Here is a 26573-nt window from a genome sequence, read left to right as displayed (position 1 = left end):
AGATCCTGCAGGTCATTATGAACTCTTCCTGTTTGCCATTCTGATTTATAGAAAGCAATTCTGATTACTCATAAAGAGAAGGTGAAGAGAGGCAAGTAAAGAAATACTGCATGAAGCTGGTATCACAAGTATGCTGTAAAGGACATGAGTTCAGGCTACCAGAGTCATGAGACTGTTTAACCTGGCTCTCAAGAGATCTGAGCCTGGATTAAAAGAAATTCTGTGCATGTGGCAATATCTGGAGGTTTGAGATAACCAGATGGCCTTTGACAACACAGGAATAACACCCCCTTGAGCCTTTACCTCTTCTGCACAATCAAGTTGATGTTCCTCAGAGCAACATACTGAACTTCAGGCTCTCCAGACAGTAGAGTCACCAGAGGAGGGGCAAGTTTTTTCAGCAGCATGTTGTAATAGTCAGAGTCTTTGGGAAGGAGCTCCAGGAACTTCATCAGGACCTTCACTGCTGACAGCACCACTGCCGAGTTGGCGTGAGACAGCCGGGGGGTCACCCGCTCACAGATGCTGGGGACACAAGAAAGGGTTAAAGTGGATTTCAGGATGCCCAAATATTTCACAACTAAATGTAGAAGATGGCACATAGCTGAAGAGAGCTTCTCAGACCCTGCTTGGATTCGGTTTTGTTCACGAGTGAGCAAAGTCCTGTTTTCCTGAATGCGGCAGGAAGCAAACAGGGACTTCTCTGACAGTTTCAAGTTTCTCTCCTGTCACAATCAGCTCAGGAACAATTCCACACTTCCTGCTTTTTCCTGGTGGTATTCTCTATTTGTGTGATCTCGTCTGTCACTTACAAACATAACTTTAACAAAAACAGCTACTGGAAAAACACTTTAGCCTCCATATAAGCACTCAGAGGTGATACATGCTTCTGGCTTGCTTAGGGGGTTGCTGTCATCTCAACAAAAAAAGATTTCTGTTCCTCTGAACACACAAGGAAAGAGTGACCTAAATATCCTCCCGAATCTCAGCTTCACCACTTGCCATAATGGATCCTGTAATCAAACAGCATCCTAAACAGCCCATCCCAAAAAGAAAGGAAGTTTGGGTTCATATGATCTTTCTTACAGCATCTGTCAAGTTTCTTCCCACTCCCTCCTGCATATTGCTAACCCAGAACAATCTTATTCCCATCTGTGCCTCCTGAAGTTTCTTTCCCTGCAAGATTTGCTTTCAGTCATGCTGGAAGGGAAGCAGCACAGCTCAGGGAAGAGCAGAGAAATCCAAGTCATGGCTGCCTCTGCCTAAGGCCACCTGCAATGTCCCAGCTGCTTCCTCTCTCTCTCTCTGTGCCTCAGTTTCCCCATGCACAGGGGAGTGACACCAGCCTTTCCCAGTGCTGTCTGAAGTAAGGCAGGCTTCAGGAGATAAACCCCACACAAAGGAGCAAAAGGAGCTCCTGCCCACGCAGTTGGATAAACCATTCTTCAGAGGAACTGCAGCTGAGGAACTGGGACATGTTCACAGGTGTTGAGACCAGTGGTCACTGACAGAGCTGGGATAACACCAGTCTCACACCCTGGAGATCTCTGCAGGTTTCTAGCACTCATTAAGAGCTGTTTCTGGCACAGAAACAGAACACAAGGGGGAAAAAAAACCAACCAAACCAAAAAAACCCACAAAAAAAAACCCCCACACACAAAAGAAACCCAAACCACCAAAAAACCACAAAAACAAACCACAAAAACAAAAACAACCAAAAAAATCCACAACCCCCCCACACAAAACAACAACAACAACAACAAACAACAAACAAACAAACCCCAACAACAACAACAACAAAAAAAAAACCACCCAAAAACCAGCAAGACTACTGGCAGGCTTCTTAGAAACAGTGCATTTTGTACCTCAAAAAAAAAAAAAGTCAATGAAGAAACGCTTCAAATTCCAATTGGCCTGGCCTGGATTTTGCACGTGGGCTTGTGATCCTTCCTCCCCCTCCATCCCTGCATAAGCTGCATTAAATACATAATTTCAGAGTCTCCCTGTTCCAAGTTACTTTTCTGGCTGAATCCTTGTTTTCTTGGGAACACAATCTGGCTTTTTGTGATTCTGGACACAGATAAGGAAGAGGCTTGAAGTGCACAAACTAACAGCCCACTACCCAAACTCTAAAGTCTTCCTATTTAGGTTTAGTCATTGCACTTGAAAGTAAAAGCACAAAAGTGAATTTGGAGCAATAAGAAAAATAATTTCTTACCTTTATTTTCACTTCTATGATATCACAGACTAGTTTTCAGTTGGAAAATATTCCAGTCTCACACCTGTAGTACTTTGGAAACCTACAAACCTATAAAGGCTTCTTGCCTCTCAAAGCAGCAAAACCAAATAGGAAAAGTTCTGCTTTAAACCAGAAAATCCTCCAAACAGTGCTTCCACTGTTAATAGTTTGGACTTGGGCTGATCCCTTCTTAGTAGTGCCAGTTCCCACAAGAACCAGAAAAAAAAAGTTATAAAAAGATAAACAGAGAAAACGGTTCTGCAGAGGGAAAGGGCCAAAAGTAGCTTTGCTTTTAAATCTAGTTTATCAAATCTTATTTGTGCTGCCACAGTGCCCTGTCATCAGAAATCCTTTCAGAGCTGCAACACCCCCAGCAACCCCCAAGTGCCCCCAAAAAGCCAACACACCTCTGAGCTTCCCGGTCATCCTTGGGGTTGTAGTTGGACAGACAATCCAGGATGAAGATCTGCCCCCATTCTGTGCACTCGTTTAAAGCTGTCAGCAGCTTGTTGATGTTCTGAGGGTTCAGATCCAGCAGGTTGCTGTTGGGGTGGGACTCACTGATCTCCGACAGGGCAGCCACAGCATTCGCCACCACCTGGGGGGAGAAGAGCTCCTTGTCAGCAGAGCATGAGGGGTTTGGCAGGGACTGATCCAGGGCTGGGTACACGCAGGGAGCAAACTGCAGGTCTGTCAGCTGCCACATCAGTTATCTGATCTTGTGTTTCGAGTCCAAGATCCCTCTAATTAGGGTTTTTTTCCTTTTCAAAGTCCTGTGCCAGAGTTTGAAAGAAAAGTGGAACTTGCAGCTCGGTCTTGAAAGGTGGTTATTGAATTTCTTATCTGAAGGTTAGTGCACTGCCCAACACCAGGCTTACCATACTGAGAGACACTGCTGCCAAGAGCACGAGACCTGGCATCCAAGGTCTCTTAAAAGATTTCCAATCTAATTCACTCTTAAAACATACTAAATTTACAATTTTGTACCAATAATTATTACCAATTCTAGACACGCAAATTTTTACATCGCCCACATTCTACCAATGTCTTTGTATCACCGTCATAGCAGAAGATGGAGTAGAAGAACTTCAGACACCAGCCAAAATTCTCCATCTTGCCTCTATCTACTTTGATTCTAAAAACCCAAAACTACAAATTTTCACCCTGTGACAAACTAAACTACTATCTAATTTAAATTTTTGTTCTTCTCATTTCATCCATAAGTGTTGGTAGTTATTTGCATGGATTAGGGTCAAAGGCAATGCTTTCCTGGGGTCCCAGCCAGGGGCCTGGACCCCCCAAGGCAATTTGAGGAGTTTTCCCTGTGCCCTGGACTCCCACAATCTGAGCCTTCTGGAATCAGCCTTCTGGCAGCACAACCTCACAACCAACCTGCAGAGCCCAAAGCGTCACTGGGAGGAACAGGGACACCACAAGAGACTTTGCTGTGGAAGGAGCTGGAGATGGCACCTACAGGGAACACCACCACCCTGCCTCCCTGCAGGCTCCACACCCTCCCCCAGCTCCAGGGGATGCTCAGCTTTACAGTCAAGGTGCCCAAAGCTCCAGCTGCCCTATTTACTCAGGAATGTGCGCCTCTTGCCCAATTTCCCCATGGCACATGGCTTAACAGTGATCCAGAAATGAGCTGGCAGGTGCCTGGCAGCCTCCAGCTCTGCAGCAGCACTGGCAGGTCACACACAGTTTGAGAGCAAACAAACAATTTCCCTAAAATGGGCAACTCCTGCTAAATTTTTCATAATCCATATTTCAATTTAAGTCTCCAGAACATCCTTTTGCTTCATGGAGCCGTGGTAAAGCAAGCACTCCAGCACAATATCCCTGAAAATATCCTTGTTGCATTTAGGACTATATAAGGTCTTCTCTTTTCTAAGCACAGATGAAAGGAGGTCCAGGGCCCAGCTTGACACAAACAGAAGTGGGAGTGCAGCATAAATTTCTAATTCTTAGTTCCATACTCAAATTCAACAGCTATTCCAACAGATTCCACAGGAAGATAATTTTTTAAATAGAAGAGTTGAAGAATACAGAGACAAAATATTAAATTTGCAGATGAGACTAAAGTCTTATTTGTTTAACTAACAGGAAAAGGGATTTGTTTGACACACAAAACTGAAATCCCCTATGAAAAGGCATTTTCAGGACATTTTACAATGGACATCGTGTCCAGCCCAACTCCCAGTGAATACCTGCTCAAATGAAGATTTATAGTGTTATTTTCTATGAGATTAAGGCAAAGAAACATCTTATCTAAAATCATCTGATTGTTTGGATGACTAAAGATGCTTTTGATGCAGTACAATGAAAACAAGAACAGCACAACCAGAACTTTCCCTGCCTTGTTCCCATCCCTGCTTGTCATTAAACCAATATATTCCAAAGTCATTGCACAGGCTCAGTAATGTTGATTGTTCTGCATTTCACACCTAGAGGTCAGAGATAGGATTTTGATCCAAGATTTTATGAATTTCATTAGTTGAATGAGTCTTCTGTCACCAAAATCATTAGTAATCAGTGCTGCTGTCGTCTTCTACTGTTTTAATGAGGAACTTATTAAGATAGGCTACTTATTCTCCTCATTATTTAATTTGCCTAATTCCTGAATGGTTAATGTGACACAGCATAAAACTGAAGTAAAAGATTTTTAATATCATTATATTTTTGAAGTTTACCAGTGAAGACAAATCACAAAAGCCACTGGAAAGTTCAAAGTCCTTATTAAAAAGCACTTATAAAATGAAACTACTTTGGGAAAAAAATGTTGAATTGACAAAAAAATTTACAGAGCCAAAGCATCGGAGAATGGGACCTGTCAGTTGTACTGAGGGACAGGAGGTCTGGCAAAAGCACTCACACTGCCAGGTACTTTGTTGCAGCATTTGATAAATTAGTAACTAATAGAGAATTTTAGACTAGAACTGAGACTGGAGAAGAACTCCAAAATCATTGAGTCCAGCCATTAACCCAGTACTGCCAAGCCCACCACTAAATGATGTCCTCAAGTACCACATTCAGATGGTTTTGGACACTCCCAGGATATCCTAAACCCTGGGGCAAGGACAAGTTAAAGCAGCTGTGGTTATGTTTCCTTCCTTGCAGGGTCCATGGAGTCTATCCCTGTGTTTGCCACAGGCAAAGGATGCACAGAAATGCTGTTCCCATGGGTGGAGAGCAGCAGCTCCAACCCAGAGACCAAACTGTGAATGAGCTTTTTGCTCTCGGGATCTCAGGAAATGCAAATGCTCAAAGCTGAGGATGGGACACCACACGGCAATCCACTCATAATTCCATTCAAAGCATCCATGAGGAAGCAGCAGAAGGCCAGATGGACTTAGGAACATGAGCTGTGGTCTCCTTGAGTGTTGGAAAAAGGACTGGGAGGGGTTGTCAAACATCTGGTGGCTGCTCATCCCTCAGAGGAGCTGGGATCTACAATCTACAGTCCCCAATTAAGGCTGGTCCTCACCTCCCACCTCAGCACCACAGTGACAAGGAGATAAATAAAGCAAAAGGGGATCAGGGAAAGGGTGGGGAAATAAATTCAAACTTTAAGCAATATTTATTACAAAAAAGGACTTGCTGGCGATTTGCACTGAACATATTGATGTGTTATGGTGTTGTGCTATGCCAACAAAAACAATCAGCATCTTCAAGGCTTTTCAGCACAGCTGAAAGGCAAGCAGCTCTCAGGAAACAGTCCAACACAAACACTGGCTGGAGCACACAGGCTCACCTCTTCCCTGGCACTGCCACTGCCTCAGTCAGGAACAGGAACACGCAGAGCACCAGCCAGCACTGCACAATTCCAGCACACAACTCCTGCTCTGCCAACTGCTCCCACCAAGTGAGAGGGCAGGTCAAGGACTGAGGCATCCCCCACTAAGAGTTATCACTCAGGTATGGAAAAAAGTCCATAAAGACCCATTCAATACTAATTCCTGTGTTACACCACCTGCTAATCCAGTGTGTGCTTTGGCACTCATGTGTCCTGGGTTGTAGTGTAGGATGTACACAAAGTATTTATTCTATCACCATCTTCATGAACTGTTGAAACCAAGTGGGGCAGTGCTCTAGTGTAGGGCTGTCTTCTGCTCATGGCCCATCAATGCCTTGCCCAGGACTCACAGGGAACTCCCTCCAGGAGCTCTCTCTGTTTAATGGGCCATCAAGGAGCCACTGCACGACTCCTCATCCCATTGGGAGATGCTCCGCCCAGGGGGAGGAGCCAAGCATTCCCACCTGGAGAGAATCTGGGATTTGGGACAGGACAAGCAGCCCTGACCCACTGGATTCCCAGAGGAGCAGAGCTCCCAGACCTTTCTGTGGGATCACTGCTTCAGGAAGAGCCCCTCACCTGGACTGCTCCCACCACCCTGCTCAGGCTGTGTTCTGACTCTGTCAGTGCTTTTTGTGTTATTGCATTTATTTTATTTTATTTTTACCTTTCTTCTTATTAAATTGTATTTCTGACTTGGAGCCTCTCACTCGTTTTGCTTTCAAACCACAACATCATGGAAGTGCTACTGGAAATATTTAGAAAGATGGTTTTTGGCCAAAAAAATCAAAAACCTGCAACATCAAAGCTGAACCTTAAGTCTTCAGCTCTGTTGACACTTCTTCCTTAACACAGCAACACAACATCATGAAGTCCAACTACATTATATAACAAAAAGAAACTGATAAGTTACAAGTTATTTTCTCCTTAAAATAAAAGACGATGGAATTGCTGGGGGACATAAAAGTAAGCTAAAGCTTTACAAATGTTGTAGGACCAAGGAATTCAACAAGTTTCTATTTTCTATATCCAAGTTCTATTCAATTCCAAGGAATTAGAAAGGATGATGGAAAAAAAATCCCCTAAGTTCCTTTAGCAAACGAAGTATTCTCTGCTTTTTAAAACATGCCCCACGTTTACTCTGATGAGAAACCAATCAGTTGTATGATTTATCCCATAGATTGGAAGAAGCAGACTTAAAGTACATAAAACTAACAGCTGGTGTAGTCTTGAGTTCTCAAAAATAAAGAAAAAATTGGAAGTCAACCCAGTAGCCACAGATATGTAAGCCTAACCAGCTAATGAACAGGAAAAAGCTTTTAAAGCTTGAAATTCCAAGTTAACTCCACTGCAAAATGCCTCATTTGACTCACAATTAAGAACACCAACTTTAAACTAAGAGCTACCAAATGATCTGTCTAAAAATCCCCCAGAAAATAAAAATGCAGAGCAGATTGAAGAATTAATAATAATTAATAACAATAACAGGTCCCTGGCTTGCTGATGTAAATCAATTCACCCTGGGTACACGATGAGATTATTCAAATGCAGCCACAGCAACATCCCTTTGGAGCAGGGATGAGCCGAATGACAATAAACCTCCTTTTGCCTGGAATTTCCCAATAAAAATTTAGGCTCTTGGAGAAGCTTGGGATGAGGATAACTAAAATCTCCCAGGCTCTTATTAAGAAAAAAAAAAAAACCAACAACAAACCAACAACAAAAACAAGCCCAAACTTCTGCAGTTAAGAGCTACATCAGAGCTTTAACAAGAACCCAACAGTTTTAAATCCACCTCCAGACAAACTCCCTCTACAGCCACAGAGACCAGACCCGACCTCTCGGGAAGCTGCAGAGGTAGGAGCACTGTGATTTCCAAGTGATTCCTTCTGGCAGCTCAAACCCTTCAGCTGAGAGCAAATGGTATAAAACAGCACCAGGGAGGGAAGGGGGTGGCTGAAAACCTGCGTGTCTGCCTGGCAGCCCACACGGAAAAGCTTTGCAGGGGCTGGAGGGACAGGAGGGAAGCTCAGCACATCCAGAATGCCAACCAGTCAAAAGAATCAGATTATTTCCCTAGCATCCCAAGCTAATTGGAAATTAAACCAAGTGTGTAATGGAGTTAATGAAATACAACGTTCTGCTGTTTGAAAGAGGAACCTCTGGCTTGCCACGCTGTTAAAGTGGAGAGAAAATGAAGAAAATGAGGAAAATGAAGGGGCTTGGAGAAGGTGCTGAGGGAAGGCAGTGTCCCTCCACAGCTGGAGGCTCCTGCCCTCAAGGGAGTCAGGCTCCAGGAGATGTCTCTGAGAATGGAGAGGTGCTGATGTTTCAAAGAGCACTCTGGGCTTGCAGGATACATCTGTGTCATTCAGCACACACTCCCAGGTGAGAGATCCTGGGAGACTCAGAGCATCCATGGATGGGTGTTTCACAGGGCCACTCATTTTCATGATCACATTGTGGTCAGATATTCAGAGCATCCATGGATGGGTGTTTCACAGGGCCACTCATTTTCATGAGCACGCTGTGTGCCCCGAAGGTCCCTAACAGGTGCTGCTCACCAGAGAACACCACCTCTCATCCTGTTCACATCGTAACTTTTATCTCCAAGCCCTCCTTACTTTGCTTCCCTAGAAACAGCTCAGGAACCATTAAGATTTCTTACTTTATAAAAGTAATTCTTCCCTGAGAGGGTTGTTCAGAGAAGCTGTAGCTGCCTCATCCCTGGAAATGCTGAATGGGGCTTGGAGCAACATGAAGTAGTGGAAGGTGTCTCTAATCATGGCAGGAGGTGCAACAAATTGAGCATTAAGGTCCCTTCCAACCCAAACCTTTCTGTGGTTCAATGATTCTATGAAATGCCTCAATCATGCAAGTCAGACAGCCCTCATGAGCTTTTCACACTGTCAATGCTTGTTTGTATGTATAGATATAAATTAAAGCTCTGAGAGACTCACACATTCCCCGTTCCTGATCACATCCCAAAAACTGCCTGGGTGGGGAGGACCTCCTGGCTTGCTTTTTGCAAGTGGGCTGAATTTTTACGGAGGTGGCAATGGAAGGGAAGTTAAGTGTTATACTTCCCACGGTGTGCTTGCCCTAACTGGGTTTTGCACCTCCCTGCAGAAAAAATGGCACTTTGTGGCAGACTGGAACATCACTCCTGCTCTCATATCCTGGCAAAAATCAGAATGTGTGAGCTGAAAGGCAGGAAAACAAGCTTCCCTCAACTGTTGTAACTCTTGTGGTAGGTGGGCAAGAAGCTGCTCAGGGATGGCTCCATCCTCAGGGGCTTCTCCTTGGCACAGTTGAGCTCTTACTGCAGGAAATTAAACTCCATGGCAAGACAGAGGGTCTGCAACTTCCTGTTCTTCTTCCAAAAATCACTGTGGTGTGATCCCAGTCTGGATCAGGCACCTACCCCATATATCAGAAAGGTTTTGCTTTATTTTTTTTTTTTTTAAATTTTCCTTGCAGAGGTTCTCGCTGGCACCATCCAGTAGCAAATGGGCTGTCTCTGATCTGAGCTGAGGAAAAAAAGCACCAGTTAAGCACAAAATTCCTTACAGAGCACTAAAAAGGGGGAGTGCAGAGTTACAAAACATCACAATCACAACATTATGTGACAAATGGTACTTGCCAATAGCTAGAAGTGCCTGTTCCAATGGAAAATAACATGTAGACACATGTCAACAAAATTCCCAGCACACTGATTGATGTTAGAGATGCTGGAATGATCTGTTCAGCAAGACTAATGCTTTGGAAATTAGGCACATACTGGTGGTTTTAATTGGAAGGAGACATGTCTCTGATGGATGAATTTGTCAATTAAGCTTTATAAATTAGGGGTTTGTATAGACAAACTCTGGAGCTATGGAATTTCACAATTATCAAACTCCTTGCCTCTCTGCCAGTACTGAAAGCACAGGGAAAAAGCTTCGAGGGAAGATGCTCAAGACTCGTATCCTTCACACCAAAACCAACCAAACAAAAACCCAAGTGCCACATGCATGCTTGAAATTCCCTCAGACCTCTTTAGGATGACAACCTGTAGAAAATACCTGCTCAGTAAGGGAGAATCCTCTGCAGGAGAAAAGCCAAAGCTGGTCTCACCAGCGGAATGAGGGAGTCAGAGTGAGAAACCAGAAGCTGTGCCACCAATCACAGGTGGCAGCTCTCCCTTTTTCCCTACTTTAAGTCTTTGCTGCTGCCTGCTGCAACACACACAGCTGGTTTCTGCACTGCCAGGCAATCTCCCACATCTCCTCTCTCTACCATCCCACCACACATGAACACAGCCACTGTTTAGACAGGCTCCTCCAGAGCTTCTCCCCATATCTTTCCCACAGTTTGTTGCTGCTTTTGGCTGCATAGTTTACCAAAAGTGTTGCTCTTCCTCCTGAGCAGCCCCATGTAAACAGCAGAAGAATCCATTAGAGAGCTCCAAAGTGCCACCGCCACTCTTCAACAGCCCCAAGCAACGTTCTCTCATTCTCTGCAACATATCCATCACTGGGTAAAAGAAATTCTGCCCACAAATGCCATCAAGTGTCTCCCAGAAGGAAATATTATCTCTACTTGCAGCACAAACATTATAAAAAAAACCCCAAAACACACACGGGACCAATTCAGACATGGTTGGAGGACTTCAAGATCCAGCCTGCATCTGCAGTATTTGGCTTGGAAAGAAGAGAGGTATTTTTTGCCATCAGGACAGAAAGGGTATCCTGGAGCTGCAGAGCCCACAGCTCCCAGCAATATTCAGCTTCATACTGGGATGTGGATTTTCAAGTCCTTACAAACTTCATGAGCAGGAATAATGAATTCATCCAGCAGTGACAGCTCACTCCTCCCACCAGATAAAAACACCAGCTGCAGAGGGAAAACACAGGGCTGGGAGAGTTCCCATGAGGAACAAGTGATCTCCTGTGCCCAGGGAGAAGGTGGTGCTCCACTCTCTGTTGGATAAGACAATTCCCACATCCCTGATTGCCTCCTTCAAAGTCCTTTTGGGACTCAGGGGATCACCACTTTCTCAGCAAGGGGTTCTTTTCTCAGCTTTATTACAGATTCAGATAAAATTCCTGCAGAGGACAGGCCCAGGAGGCAAAAGCTCCTTTTGTTTCTAAACAGGCTCATTCCTCAGGACATCATCTCAGAGACATTCTGCTTGCCAGCTAGTAGGAAAAATAAAAGGAAGATCATCTTCATTCATAGGGTCATCCAGGAAGCTCCCACACACACTCTCTGAAGTTCTGGCAGAGAAGGAACTCACATCCCTTGCAGACACAGTAGGAGAGACAGGAGAATACTCTGATTTATCTCTACATGTTTTTAGTCTCATCTGTGAGCTGTGGAAACTCAGTACTGCTGGAGGGAATTCGGATTAGATCAAGCTGGACCTCACCACCTCCAGCTGTCAGATCTCAGATTCCCTTCTTAGTGTAGTTAATGCTAAAGGCAAAAAACTCCCAGGTACAAGAGAGTTTAATTATATCCCACACACTTGGAGCATTTACTAATCAGTTCTGTGATCTCAGGTTACTCTGTGCTGAGTCACAACAGTGTTTCTCCTAATAAATTCTGATGCAGAGGGTGTAAAACACAGCACAAAGAGTCTGCACAGTCCACAAAAACACAGGAGCAGAACAGCCACACCTGAAAAACCTTGGATCCAGCCTGAGGAAGGAGAAATGCTACAGGAAGGAATTAAAAATTGAATACAACCTAAAAAATAACAGGGAGAAGGTGATATCAGTTAACTTAAGCCATGTGGATAACAGAGAGATTGGCAAGGAATCTATTCCATGGGTTAAAAGTCACCTTAGAAGGTCAAGAATTGAAAATACTCAGAGAGAAAGGTTGTTCCATTCAAATACTGAAAGACCGGTAAGGCTTTAGATGGATTTCCTCTCATGTTTTTCTGCTAATATTTACATTCCTGAAGAAAACCAAGTGCAGGGATAAAAAACCAGGAGGGAAGCAGTTACAAAATAAAGTGTCTAAAGATAGTCAGCTTTCCTTCTGCTTTCAGCTGCTGCCATCTCGTGGTCTGCTCTCCCTCTCCCGGGCTCAGCACTTCCAAAGCTCCAAGGAAGAGCAGTCATTGCATGTGATCCACAAAGGCCAGAACAAGACAGCAGCAGGAAAAAAATAACAGAAGGAGGTTTTTCCATGACTTCAGAGAACCTCTGGCCACTAGGAAGTGTGAAACATTCCCACCTCTGTCCCCTCACTGTTACCTACTGCTGGGTGTGAACAGTGTCCTGCAGTAACAGAGTGCACAGAAATCTCATTTTGGAACCATATTTTTGTTAGAACAAGAGGATTGTGGGAGAACAGGCTTCTGAGGTGCATTATTCCCAGGTTACCAGCAAGAGAGATGCCGAGGACAGAGCAAATGCAGCAGCCCAAGGCAGCCAACTTCATACTCCTGTCCTGTTTCTGCTGAGCTGCATGTGCAGAAATGCAGCGTGAAAAAACAAGGATTTGCCTTAAGACAGCTCTGGGAAGAAATGAGGGCTCCCTCTGTGGAAGGATCCTCTTCAGCAAGATCCCAACTGACAAAGGGCAGCCACAGGCACTTCAGACCCATCTGTACAATGAGATTAAAGATTCCTTCACAATCAAACTTCTTCAGGGCAACTGAACCATGCCCTTGGAAGAGATTTTGGGCCATGGCCTGCACAAGACATCCCAGATAACTCTGCTGTCATGCCAAAAGTCACCAGCCCACCTGGCACCTCACCAGACACATCCATACCAATGTATTTGCAATTAGAAATTTGAATTAATTCACCTAAGGGATTCATCTGCACAAAAGATCACTTCATGTGAACCAAGGCCACAGCCTGACAAACAAAAAACCCAGATAAAGGGGAAAGAACCTTGGCTGGGCACCTACAGCACCTCAACAGGACTTCAATGCCCCGAACATCCCCAAGGGCCGCTGGCTTATTAACACAGAATAATGCCTCTACTCCAAAAATATAAGAATAAAAGAGAACAAACCCAAAATGTTTCTGACAAGGTCACCTCCAGCTTAGTCAGACATCCTTATGAGGAAGGTGATCTGAGCCCAGAGAAATGTGCACCCTGATCTCTGCACAATTATGAGGCAATTAGGGAGCCACAGATGGAGATGTTCCTCTACCAAAACCCAGCTAAAATGCTTAGAGCCTGTTCATGTGCTAGAGGCAACCAATTACAAAGCCATAATAAAACCCTTCTTGAAGACTATTTTTCAGCTGCAGCCTTTTTTAGCTCCTGCTCAAAATCCTCATTTCTCAGAAGAGAGAACAAGTGTGGATTTCCCATCTCAAAAATTCTGCTTCATTAAGTGTCTAATGTTGCCCATTTCCACAGGCCATCAAAAGAGGAGAAACATTTATAATATAAATATGAATGAGCTTGGCTAACAGGTTGCAATGATTGAGATGCACCATTTACAGAGGAACAGACCATCAGAATAGATCCATCTGTACCATTCCTTCCAGCAATCTTTCTTTTGATAGCCAATACTGATACACACATTTTACTCAAAAAGACCTTCCAGGCAGGAATTGCATTCCAAGGAAAAAATACCTTAATAAACAGCAACTTGCACACAAATATGACTTATCTGGCAAACAAAATTCAAGGTCATCAGGAAGTTTCACAAAATTGGACAAAGCAGCAATGAGGTGGATGGTTTGACCAGAAGATGAACCTTAATTAGGGTTGGATAATTCTTGTATTTTTGAGGGAATCACTGTGCTACAAAGGCATGAATTTCAAAGAGGATCAACTTAACCAAAAGGAATGTCCTTTTCTACTAACACTGTAACCAGATTAAATATTGTATTAAACCAGCAACTGTAAGAGCCTCAAGCCTTTGATAAAATCTCTCCCTATGCACCCTTAAAAAGCAACACTATTACACCTCATCTACAGTAAAACCTGGGAAACCAGCACATAGAACACAGCTACACGAGCCTCTCAAACTCTGGATCTGAAAACACACCCCAGGCCTCTCCTTCATCACCACCACTCCTCCAAAGTGCATTTTCCTGCTGTGAATGCTCAGTTTGGGAAGGAGCAGGTGAGTACAACATAAGGGAGGTACTGTGACCCTGCACAGCTTCAGGGTCCACCCAGCCCACCCTCATTACCACCAAGGAGCTCAGGAGTTTCCCTGATGTTTTATTAGGAAGGCCTGTGCTACTTTTGGAGGTTTATTTAGCAAACGGAGCACTCGCTGCCCTTTGGTATTTTTCTTCTTCTCACCATTAATTGAAGTCTATGTTAAGTTAATGTTCTTTTTAAATACATATCTGTGCTCTCCTGTCAGCCAACGGTTCATTTACCAAACCACTGAGCTCCACAGAGATCAACAAGCACAAAGGGCAAGCAAACCCTTGTTATTCCTGCTCAAGTACCACATCTTTTCAGCCAGAGCTCTTCACCTCATACCCATGTGTCTGTAATCAGAACAAAATCAGAGCTGGAACCAAGGCTGGGAGAAGAGGAGGTTCTGTCCCTGACCTCCACTGCTGCTGAACACCAGGGCCAGCATTGAAATGGAACTAAAGAAACCCAAGCAAGTCCCTTCAGAGGCTGCAAGGCACACTCTCCACAGTGAATTGGAACAGCAGGTGCTTCTCCACAGGCTGCCTAGACAAAGAAAACATCTTCAAGTAGTCATCAATATTCACACAGAAGCCTGGCACAAGAAAAAAAAAAATCAGGGAGGCAGATAAAAAAGAACAAGTTGTAAAAGAGCTGGATATCAGAGAAAAGAGGTGTCTGTATCTCCTGAGAGACACCATCACTCAGACTGCCTGTGCCTGTCAGACATCTCGAGTTTCACTGTCCCCAGAAAGTCTTACAAAGAGCACTCAGCAGCCTTCACTCTCCTGCCAAAGGAGATGGCACCTTATCACCTGCACCTGATTTATCTCAGGTGCCCAAAGACTACAGCAGGACAGAAATTCTGTGGTTTGACTCGTGCACCACAGAAAGAGCTGTTAAACCTGCCTTAATAGTGTGAGACCATTTCTTTAACCAGAATCCATTCTCTAGAAGAGCTAAACAAAGTAGGAGTCAGATTCCTAAACTCTGAGTTAAACTGAGCTGCAGAAGTTTTCTTCCCTGCTAAAGGTCAGGATGATATTGGTATGCTCCCTGGATTCCAGCAGGAAACAGTATTAAATGAAAGGATGATGCAGTGGGGCACTTCAATTCCTTGGCCATCACCTTTTAGTCATGAAATAATAGCAGGAGACACCTGGCTTGGAAGTGGACCCTTCATCAAGCATAATTAAATGCTGATTTAGTAGGTAATTTACTCCAGTGAAATTCTTGGTCATGATCTCCACCTCTCCTCCGACGACTCGTTTAACTTTATTAAAAACATTAGCATTGATTTTCTCCATTCATTACAAGCCAGTGGATTTATCTGCATTAGCAAATGAATTCATCCAAACTCTTATTCCAAGAAAAGCCAAAGCCTGCAGGAAGGCAAGAGCTACAAGCTGTCACCAAGGCAGCAGCATCACATATTTCCTGTTCTTCTGGAAGTGACAAGAACAAGGAATGCAGTAATGCAATCCCTACACCTCTAGCAGGTGCTCCCAAATAGGGAAAGGGTCTCATTTTACCTTTTTTAATGTTAAGAAATTAGCTGGAAAGTTCTATGGATTTCTCTTTGCAATTGGCTCGGAGCCAGCCCAGAAGTGTAGACTGGACCCTGGAAATGTTACTCAAAGACTGTTGGTTTTCTCATTGGGTCAAAGGCTAAAAAGCCCAAAAAGCCCACCTCTCTCTCTTTTATACCCAAGCCCTTAGGTACAAAAGAGAGAGAACAAAGGAACTCCATGCTTTTCACTTCTCATGTTTCGAGGTGCTGTAGCAGCAAAGAGTTTCTCTCTGTGCTGTGCTCAGCTTTGTTATTTTGCATTTTGTATTACTTTCCATCTTTATTAAAACCCTTTTGATTTTTCAAGGCACCTGCCATCTTGCTTATTATTATAGCCACGTTCTGTCAGGCTGGCCCTCAGGTGTGTGGGTGCAACCCATAAAGGAAGTTACACTTTTGCAGCCTTCAAGACAGGCAAAAACCCAAACAGATCAAACAACAGAAGTTCTATGAGGCAACAAATGTTCTCTAAACAACAAAACCACCCCAGTGCAAAGAACCAGTGAAGAAACGACACAAACTCAAGCAACGTGCTGGGAACGCCTTACCATGGGGTTGGAGTCTGCAATCAGGTCCCGCAGGGAATCCAGGAACCCTTGGTCCTCCACCATCTGGGCATTGATGTCGTGCAGCTTGGCCACGCAGACGGCTGCAGTTTTCCTCACGTAGGGGTCCTCGTCCTTGAGGCACTTGCGCAGGGGCTCGCACAGGTACTCGGTGATCTTGTCCACGCGGATGCAGCCCATGGTGCGCACGGCCAGGGCGCGGATCAGCGGGTTGGGGTCCTCGCAGTCCTGCAGCACAGCAACACAAACACACCTGCACCACCAGCCACAACCAGGCTGCTCTCCCTGCAGCAGCATCTCTCTGATTGCATGCTAAGAGCTGGGCAGTTATTTCAGGTCAGGGGTAAAAAGGGGCTTGCTGCCTCACAGAAACGTTTTACGCTGTTTCCACCTTATAAAATTTTCATCTGTGTGTCCATTCTCCCAGCAAAGCTGCTTTCAGTGTGATCCAACAGCTAAGCTGGAGAGGCAGCTCTCAGCACCCAAAATCTCACTACAGACCAAGTAATTTACTGATTTCCAACCTTCCTGGTTTAAAGGAGCAAGAAATAAAATGGGGGAAATCAACAACTAAACACAACACAACAGCCATCAAGGCTTATTTCTTAAAACACAAGTACCTTTTTAAGTTACAACACATGAAGCACTAAGCAAAGGCTACTCTAGAGGTGCTTTTCTAAAGAGGAAAAAAAAAAAAAAGGCAGACAGGAATACAACATTTTCTACTCCAAGTCTACATAATTTTTCCTGCATCCAATCCATCTATATCTCTGAGCTCCTCCAGAATCAGTCTGTAGAAGGCTACAGAATGACCTACAAAAGTATTTACCTTTCACTGTTCAAATTTCCTACAGCTGAAAAACCACTTTTAAAGACTGCAAGAGAAGTGACATATCCTACCAGTGCACTCCACACCTTGAACTGGGAAGTGCTGAGTTAGTGCAGACCAGTGTCAACACTTGCTCTTCACTAACAGCTGTCCCTCAATTTGCCAAAAAGGACATCAGGCTTTCCTCTGCGGGGCATGAGATGGAAGATATCATTTTGTTAGTCCATTATAACAGAATTGCACTTTAAAGACAGACAATATCCTTTCTAGAGAGGAAGACAGGGATATCCTCTCTGGCCAGAAGAGCAGAGCTCTCAGCTTAGGCTTTCTCGCCTCTTTCTGCCCCAAGAACCACAACAGAAACTTGAAACTCAATCCCATTCCCCACTGTCCCAGATTTTCTAACACTCTACAAGGAGTCTCAAACTTCTTCTAAGCACTGGGTTTTATCTTGCACAACATGGGACTGAAATAACATTCTCTAGATAAGGAGAGGCAACCTGACAACAGAACTAAAGGCAACCCAGCAATCAGGCTGTTATTTTTCCAGTGAACTGTCTCTCAGTTTTACCAGAGATAAAGGTTTGCGACACAGAGCACAGCTGGAACATTCAAACAGGAAGTTTTATCCATGTCTCAGATGCTAAAAAAGGCTGGCAGATGAAACAGATAAAATTTGTTTTCCAATACCAGGAGTTAGTAGAACAACAGAAGCAGCTTTCCCTGGAGCAGGCTCTCTCACAGCCACTTACAGGGCTGCTGAAGTCATCTCCTCTGCAGTAACCAGCAGGAACAAGTGAGAGAAAAGACCCAGATCTAGTGGATTCAGCACCCTCCTCTATGAGCCCAGCCCCACAGCAGAGATAAAGCTCCCAAAGGCTGATGGACAAGGAGATGTGCTGGCAGCCACTGTGCTGGACCCTTTCCTGACGTGCCAGGGGAGCAGGTTACCTTCACAAAGCTGTTGACAGCCATGATGGCCATGTCTGGCTGGCTTTTGGCATAGTTCATCAGGTACAGGTAGACCAGCTTCTTCAGCTCCAGGTTGTCAGTCTGCATGCAGTTGACAACATCAGGGAACAGAGAGCTGGATACACAACACAAGGATAAGCAAGGATGGAATCAGAGAGTTGTTTAGGTTAGGAAATGCCAGCAGTTCCCCCAGCACTGCCACAACCTTGTCCCCAAGTGTCACATCTAAACACTTCCTAAAACTCTTCCAGAGATGGTGACTCTACCACTGCCCTGGGCAGCCTGTTACAATCCCATCTGAACCTCCCTGGCACAAGTGGAAGGTATTTCCTCTCATCCTGTAACTTGTGACCTGGGAGAAGGGACTGACCCCCAACTAAACTCTCCTGTCAGGGAGTTCAGAGAGTCAGAAGGTCCCCCCTGCGCTTCCTTTTCTCCAGACTCAGCCCCTCCAGCTGCTCCTCATCACTTGTGCTCCAGCCCATTCCCTCCTCTGGACATGATCCAGGACTCTCAATGGTTTTTTTTTTTGTCATGAGGGGCCCCAAACTGACCCCAGATTTGAGGTGTGGCCTCAGTAGTGCCCAGCACAGAGGAACAATCACTGCCCTGGTCCTGCTGTCCACACTGTTCCTGACTCAGGCTAGATGTCTTTGGCTTTCTTGGCCACCTGGGCACACAGCAGCTCATGTTCAGCCACAGCTGACCAGCACCCCAGGTCCTTTTCCACCTTTCCAGCTGCTCTTCCCCATGCCTGGAGTGTTCCATGGGTTGTTGTGACTCGAGTGCAGGACCTCATATCACTGAGCCTCACACCACTGGCCTCAGCCCATGGGCTCAGCCTGTCCAGATCCCTCTGCAGAGCATTCCTGCCCTCCAGCACACTCACAAAACAAAAAACAGAGGTGGCATGGCAAAGGGGATGGTAAAAATATCAAGGAAGCCAGAAAAACTGGAGTTCCACTTTAGCACCCTGCTGTTTAATGAAAGGTCACCTTCCCTTTCAAAGCAGGTTGCAATGGCTTTTAGAATAATAATTTAATATCTTCTGTGGGTTTAACATAGGAGGAGGTGAAAACTACTGCCATTTCCTAAATGTGTTTTATTTGGGGAGTTCACCAAACAAGAAAATTCTACCATGCCAGGCCTGGAAATGAACCCACAAGAGGAAAAAATTTGCTTTATAATGTTTTAGTCATGTGGGACACTTATGAAGAACCTGCCAAATTTCAGAGTAGCAAAGTCCAGAGTGATTAGGAGCTTAAGCACTGACAAGCTGGGTTCCACTCAAATGTCAAGCAGCCATCTGCAAACAGCACTGCAGAATAACACAGGAAGTTACACAAAGATTCTGCAGCTCCCAGGTTTGCTGTGGGGATCTAAAGGTGAAGGGTAAATATTGCTGGCAGAAAAGATTAGGGTGGTTTTTTTCCCTTTCATCTTATATGTTCCTTCATTCTATGATGAAGTCATGATGCTGAATTTGCAAGCTTATATTGATTTCCGTGGCAACAGACCACGCTGCTGTGAATCCAGAATTATTGACTCTCTGCTAAGCTCCAGGAACAGGAGAAGCTGGAAGGGAGAAAGCCTTCACTCCAGGTTTTTCTGCTTCTCTCAGAAAACAGCACTGGGGACAGTAAATGCCAGTGTCCTTTAGCTGTAGTAAGACACAGGTTCAATTCTAAAATCACTCATTTTAAAACATAACTTAAATTTATGCTGTGCCAGATGAGGCAAAGAAAAACTTGGAATTACCTTTGTAACATTAAAACCCAGGACAGCAAGCAGCAAGAGAGCATTGCCTAAAGTGACATACAAAATGGCTGAATTCTGGGTGTGTTTTAAATAAAAAGGGCTCTTGGCACTGAGCTAAACCCACACCGAGTTGTTTCTCTTGCTTTCAGTGACAGCAAGGAGTTTGAGAAAGCTGTGACTCAGGCACAGCACAGGCAAGGACACAGCCATCCTCAGCCAAAGAGCTGTTCCATGGACATGTGTCACCACACCTGAGTCCCAGGACAACCTGAGCTGCTACAGGTAGGAATTGCTTTTACCTGACATCCTTCCCCACAGTCATGGCTGCAATAACCTTCTTTACAGCTTCTTTCCTCTTCTCTTTCTTTTCATTGTTGAGTTCAGCCTTCAGTTCAAAAATCTCTCCTGGAAGAAGACAAAAAAACCAAAACAGATTGAATCTCTCAGGAGAGGAAAAAGGTCTTGTTTTAGGGATAATTCAAGAGTGAATTTTTGCTTTCTTGGCCTGTTATTCCCATAAAACTGGTCCAGCAGCACTTGGAAGCTGTCAGATCTTGTGTGGGTCACTGAGAAGCAAAGCTGCAACACTCAAGGGACTGCTATGACTACACCTTGCAGAGGAAAACGCTACAAACAAGAACCAGGCTGCGTGTGGCAGCTCTCCCACTTCCAGGACACCAAACCACATCCCTGGAGCATCTGTTTCTCTGAGGCAACCATTACATAACCAGCATGAAAAGATACTTGGAGATGCCAGATTCGTGCCTGAAAGAAACAAACTAAAGCTAGGAATTTTGCCCAGACTTTTTAAGTTTTGCTCATCATTGCCTGCTTCCTGAGAGAGCTGGAGTGGAGCCCAAATGCTAAAAGCCCAAACTGATTCCTGAAACAGGGCAGCATGTGTTTAGTCCAGTGGAAAAAAGCTAAAAAGACAGAGCTACCACTAACAAAAGCTGCATGTAACAGAGTTTGTCTGGATTCCAAGCTTCTCAAAGCAGCCTTTTCCACACCATTAATTCTTCCAGATACGACTGTGTGGAAAGCCAGTTCAGGCTGGGTCACCAGAGTGGAAACCAAGTTTAGAAAAACAAAGCAACATGTGCAAAAGGCTGTTTATCTGTCTGTTCCAGACACAGCCAGTGGTATGAGAAGGATAATGCTCCCAGCACAGACAGACAGCTTTCCTCAGGAAGAATAGCCAGCAGCATACCCACTGGGAGCCACAGTCTGAGCACATTTAACAAACATCAAAATACCCCTGACAAAATTCCAACACCAACTTCCCATTCCTACACTTGCTCAGAGCAGAGCACTAATTAAAATCTGACACAGAGAGAGACTGCCAGGGAATCCAAAAAAGAAGAGAAGCTGCTGCAGTGCAGAGACCACTCGTCATCCCTCCTGCCTGAAGAGGAGCCTGGTATTACTCACCCAGAGATCATGCCCTGTAGAGCGGAGCTGAGACGGCTCCAGCTCTCACCCAGCCCAGACTGGCTCCCTGCAGCCAGCCCACAAAACCCTACCCTCAGCTCTGAACTTTCAGAGCTGCTCCTTCCAAAGAGATATCAGCTGCAGGAGCTTCACTTATGAGCTCCTTGTGAAGCTTAATGACACATAAATAGATCAACAGTGTGGGTTTTTTCACTGGCAGGCACCCAGGGGGAGCACTCAGCCATTTTGCAAGGGAGAGGTTAATGCAAACCATTTTTCCACATCTGCTGGAGAATGATCAGGCTTAAATTGCACTCAGCAACAGTGTTTTGTTCAAGAACAGGTTAGAAAATCTGCCTGGGACAGTCTCAGCAGAACAAGCCCTGCTCTGCAATAACTGAATGAGTAAAATAATCCCAAAGAGCCTTTCCAGGCTTCCCATTTTTAAGGGCAGCAGTTTGTCCTGAGGTGAACCTGCAGTAAAGGCAGAGAAAAGTCAAACAGGGCACCTCCAGCTTGGAGAAAAGGGCAGCAGGAAAACCCATTATTTTTGCTTGATGTATATATCCAAAATATTAAATCCCTCACATCAACTTAATCCTGTGATGCCCAAATTAACAACCATCCTTAGCCTGGCCACTTGTTAGCCCATAACCAAAACTTTGTCTCTGGCCAGATCTGCACTCAAATCCCACTGTTTTTCTTTCTGATCCTTGAAAGAGCAGCAATTTGGGTCATTTTGTGCATCATAAAAACGTACAATACCCCAGTTTTGTCTTTTTGTCACCATGTGACCTACTTTGGAAGTTTCTCCCTGGATGATTAAGAAGAGAGAAACAGGGACAGAGCTACCAGAAAAGCACAAGTTCTCCTTGCATGCAGTTAAAAAAGCTGTGTAAAAATAGCCACCCACCACCTCCAATCCACTGCAACAGCTCAACACCAACCTTTTTTATTGGTCGTGAAGTATTTGGAGTCCGTCATGGTTCCAGTTCCTTAAAACACCTGAGAATATGAAAAATAAAAAAAGAACAAGTCAGCTCCAAATGCTGTGTGGTGGCAACAGTTTGTGAGGCAGGAACTCAGAGCAAGGACGGTTGGTGAGTGAAGGAGGAAGCAAAAGCTTCACATCCACAGGCACGAGTTCCCCAATCTTCATCCTGCACCTGCTGCTGGTTTTACTTGGCAAAGCCAGGGATTTAAAGGGCTTGGTGAAAAACACAACAGTGGTGCTCAGCCCAGCTCCCTAAATTCTCAGTCTCAGCAGGCAAGAGGCATTTTTTGAACTCCTCATAACCAGCAGACGCTGGTGTGCTCTGCAGCTGGCTTTCCTGGCTATACAGATTCATTTTCCAAGGGAAAACACATCCAGTGTCTCGCCTGGCAGTGAGAAGTCCATGCTTCAGACAAAGGAAACTGTCATCTCCCCCTAACGATATCTGCCTGTGCTGCATCTTGATGGAAGGCACAATTAACCCCACTTGCAACACCCACCCCCAGGCCTTTCATTCCTTTCCCTCCTTTTGTTCCCAGCAGATGCAAAACAGTGGTTTTCTTTTGAAAAGAAAAGCCATTACTTTTCAGTTCTCTCAAGCTTGAAATTGAAATATTTCTCTGCCAAGATCTGACATCCCACCTCTGAGAGACACACACACAAAGCTCATTATTTCAGTGCTGCTCTGCTTTTTTGCCTTTTTTTTTTTTTTTTTTTTTTTTTTTTTTTTGTGGACAGGATGGAAAAATGCTGTTGGAGCAGCAAGTGCTCAGCAGAGCCACGAGAGTGGTCTCACCAGCACTTCTCTTGCTCCACAGAACTAAATTAATGCCTTGGAATACAGGGATTGCCCAAATATACGTGGATATCCATTATTTTATTCTTACAATTGCTAGCTCTGTGACAAATCTGAAACAATTTTCAAAACAAGCAGAGGAGTGGGCACTTCTACTGTTTTTCATTGAAGTCTGTATCAATGCAAGGAACTATGACCCTAAAACCACCTAAAAAAGAATTTTATAATTTCTTTCCTCCTTTTTCTCTATTTCTGCCCCAATTCCCCTTTTCTCACACATCCTTCCATGACCTTAAAGGCTGCCAGCAAAGCAGTAAATCATCTGTTCCCTAAATGCTGCCTGCCTTGCCTCTAAAACCCTGCAGGTCTTGCTGGCTCAGCAACAAAAGGACCAGCACAGCTCTGAACTCCAGGAGTGCCCAGCAGTGCAATCAGATTGCTGTTTCTTAACTCTTCCCTTCCTCACCCCTTCACCAACCCCAATGCCAGCACCATTCCACTCTCCCCCATCCACCTGGATCAGTTTATTACCCCAGCAGTTGAATTCCCAGCAGCTGCTGAGACGTAATGCCCAAATTTCCACCCTTTTCTCGTGGGGTCATCCTGTGCAATTGCCAAACATCTGGATGAGGATCAACCTGTTGCTTTCCCCAGTTTCCTGGAGCTGTTGCCTGCCTGGTTTCCACCTCATCCAATTAGGCTGAATTACTGGGTTTGGTTTGATTTCTCTCCCTTTCTGCTCCTGCCAAGCCTGGATAGAGCTCTGGAAACACATTCCTTGTGCAGAGGAGGTTTAACCTCCTTCCAAAACAGAGGCTGGGTTGGGAAAAGTCACACGAGCCACAATGAGTGCAATTTTTCCAGCAAAAAAATCTCACAGCCCCCCCCTCCCCAAAAGCAGAGGCTGCTGTGGAACTTGTTTTGTAATTAAAATCAGAGTCTGTGTTCAGCTGCAATGTTATTGCTGACAGAGTCCTTTGGGTTTGAGCTCAGCTTAAAAAGGAAGACTTAAAATGTTTTTTCTCTGCGAGAGTATTTGGCACAGTGCCATGCAAAAAGCACCAAACGTGGCCTCGATGTTCTTTGCTTGCATTATGTGGGGATTTGTCATCCAGGGTCACATCTCAGCTGAGCTACTCTAATACAGCTTTAACTGGGGCCAGAGCAGCAGATTAGAGAGAAAAATCAAGTGGGGAAAAAAAACCCAACCCAAACACCATAAACATCAGCCCAGCTGCACTGAGCTACACACAGAGAAGAAGGAACCCTGCTGAATTTCAGAGGTGGTCATTAAACCCCAAGTGCAGCACATTTTGTTGCTTTACTCCTTTCAGATATTGCTGTTTTTCTCCTTTCATATAATTGGAAACACGAAGAATCCTAGAAACACTCAGACAGGGCCAAGCACAGCTCATGCCTTTCCAACCTCCTTTGACAGATGTGAATGAGAGCTGCCTGAGGTCAATAACCAAATTGCCCCATTCCAAGTGCAGCACAGGATAAAGCTCCTTTTCTCACAGTCTGCTGCTTCATGTGTGTCAGAGCTTGCTTTGCACACTGCTCAGAGACAGCCTGCCAGCAGCACTGGGTATTATCTCATCACTAACAATCTCAGCACGCTTTACAGCAAATGGAACCAAACCAGATATTTAAAACACTGCTGTTTGTGTGACTGCAGAAAATGCCAGCTCCTTGTACACAAATCTAAACCAAGGAGAGCCAAGGTAAATTAGAACATCGTGAACAGCCTTGTATTTTCAGAAGAAAAATCCACTTCAGACTGCCCCCTCCTCCTGCTATTGTTCTGTGCCCAGCACTTGCTGAGATGGAAACAGGTAAGAGGTGCACAGAGCTGACAGCAGAAAGCTCCTCCTGATCCAACCCCAGCAAACGAGAAGAGATGAAAAAAAGAAATGGCTCCAGAAAGCTCCAGCAATGCTTAATGCTACAAACATTTGGCTTGACATTTCAATGTAGACTGAACCAGAGTAAGATATGCCTCCTCAGCCCAAAAGCACACAGAAAACCTGACCCTGTGTCTGATCAACACCTGCTTGACCCCACACATGCCTCCAGTCAGCCTGACCCACTCCCCAGCACTGATCCCACACAGGAGGGTGACAGGCTTAAGGGCCTTGGGATTGAGCCAAGCTCCTGGACATTGAAACCATCAATCCCTAAATCTCTTCAGTGATCCCTGGTTTAACTCCAGTGCAAGTGGTGCCACTTGTTTTTCCTGGAAAGCCTCTCAAGGAGCTGCATGACAGCCCAGGTGTGGCCCAGGGCCACTGGAGAACCAGGAAAACAACCAGAACAATGGAACGTGGATGGCAGAGGGAGGAGCTGTGCCTGCAGCCCTGAACTTGTGCTGGAATTTTGTTTCCATCCTGGAGACCGAACCCCCCTTTGGTGGTCCCCATTCCCCCTGCTCCTCCTATCACCTCCCCATTCTGTGGAAGGCCCATCCCAGCTTTGCTGCCAGCCCCTCCCACCCCTCCAGCAGGACTCCCAGCACCCAGCCACACTCCAGACTGGCATCCCAGTACCCCCCTAAAGCTCCCTGCCCACCAGCCCTTCCCCAGATCTCTCCCAGTATCCCCCAGTTGCAGAGGCATTCCCCACAAAGCCCAGTTCTCCCCTCCAGCACTCTCAGTGCCACTCAGCACCCAGCTCTTATCCCTGCCTGCTCCCACCAGTATTCCAGTAGCTTGCTGTGCTCATTCCCATCCCAAGCCCCATTCCAGCCCATCCCTCATCTCACCCCAGAGCAGTGCCTCCTCCCAGGGCCCACTGACCCCACTCCTCACCCTTGCCCCTCCAGTTCCTCTGCAACCACCTGCCCAGTCCTCCCAGTGGCCCCCCACCCTCTTCTAGTACATCCCCAGAGCCACTCCCAGTGCCCCACCCCATTCCAGCTCCCCCTCCCAGGACCACTCGCCCCCTCCCAGTACCCCCTCAGGTGCCCCTTCGCACCCTACCCCAGGTGTCCCTCCCAGCACCCCACCAGTGGCCCTCGCCTCTCCCAGTATCCCCTTCCCACCCTATTCCAGTTCTCCCAGCCCTCGTCTCCTCCCGGTATCCCCTCCCAGCGCCCTCCCATCGTCCCCCAGCCCCTCCCTAACCACATCTCTCCCCGCCCTATCCCTCCCCACCCTGTGCCCGCATCCCACCGCTGCCCTCGCCTCTCCCCATATCCCCTCCAAGCGCCCTCACAGCCCCTCCCAATTCTCCAGCAGTGCCCCTGCCCGCCCTATCGCAGTCTCCCCACCCCGTACCCCACCAGTGACCCTCGCCCCCTCCCCATATCCGCTCCCAACGCCCCCAGTGCCGCTCGCACCTCTCCCAGCGCCCTCAGCCCCGGCCCCACTCACGGTCCGGACTCACCGCTGCGGGGGCGGCGGCGGAACCGGAAGCGGAGGGGCCGGGCGGACTCGCGAGCAACGAGATCAAACCCTCCCCCGCCCAGAGCGGCCGCGCCCCACCACCATAGAGGCGGCGGCAGCGGGCGGAGCA

The 26573-nt window shown here is 45.8% G+C and overlaps 1 protein-coding gene across 4 annotated transcripts in view; it reads right to left on the bottom strand.

The window, feature by feature from the left end:
* The window catches only part of AP2B1 (adaptor related protein complex 2 subunit beta 1), a 78819-nt gene extending 52281 nt beyond the window's left edge, over positions 1-26538 (bottom strand). The window contains exons 1-7 of one of the 4 annotated variants that reach the window (XM_083875469.1): positions 26445-26538; positions 22218-22275; positions 20139-20244; positions 18061-18196; positions 16263-16508; positions 2647-2837; positions 304-525 (exon numbers count right to left, since the gene is read on the bottom strand). In XM_083875469.1, coding sequence (XP_083731595.1) covers positions 304-525; positions 2647-2837; positions 16263-16508; positions 18061-18196; positions 20139-20244; positions 22218-22254 — 938 coding nt within the window. In that variant the 5' untranslated portion in view covers positions 22255-22275; positions 26445-26538. Of the gene's footprint in view, positions 1-303; positions 526-2646; positions 2838-16262; positions 16509-18060; positions 18197-20138; positions 20245-22217; positions 22276-26397 lie in introns of all 4 variants that reach the window. The other 3 variants (XM_083875468.1, XM_083875471.1, XM_083875470.1) reach the window with 3 other exon arrangements.
* Between the last annotated feature and the right edge of the window lie 35 nt (positions 26539-26573).

Source organism: Zosterops lateralis (assembly GCF_965231275.1).
Source record: "Zosterops lateralis genome assembly, chromosome: 19".
In the NCBI taxonomy this organism is placed as follows: Eukaryota; Metazoa; Chordata; class Aves; order Passeriformes; family Zosteropidae; genus Zosterops; species Zosterops lateralis.
The sequence above is the reverse complement of the archived record's forward strand: the minus strand, read 5'-3'. Positions and strand labels throughout refer to the sequence as shown.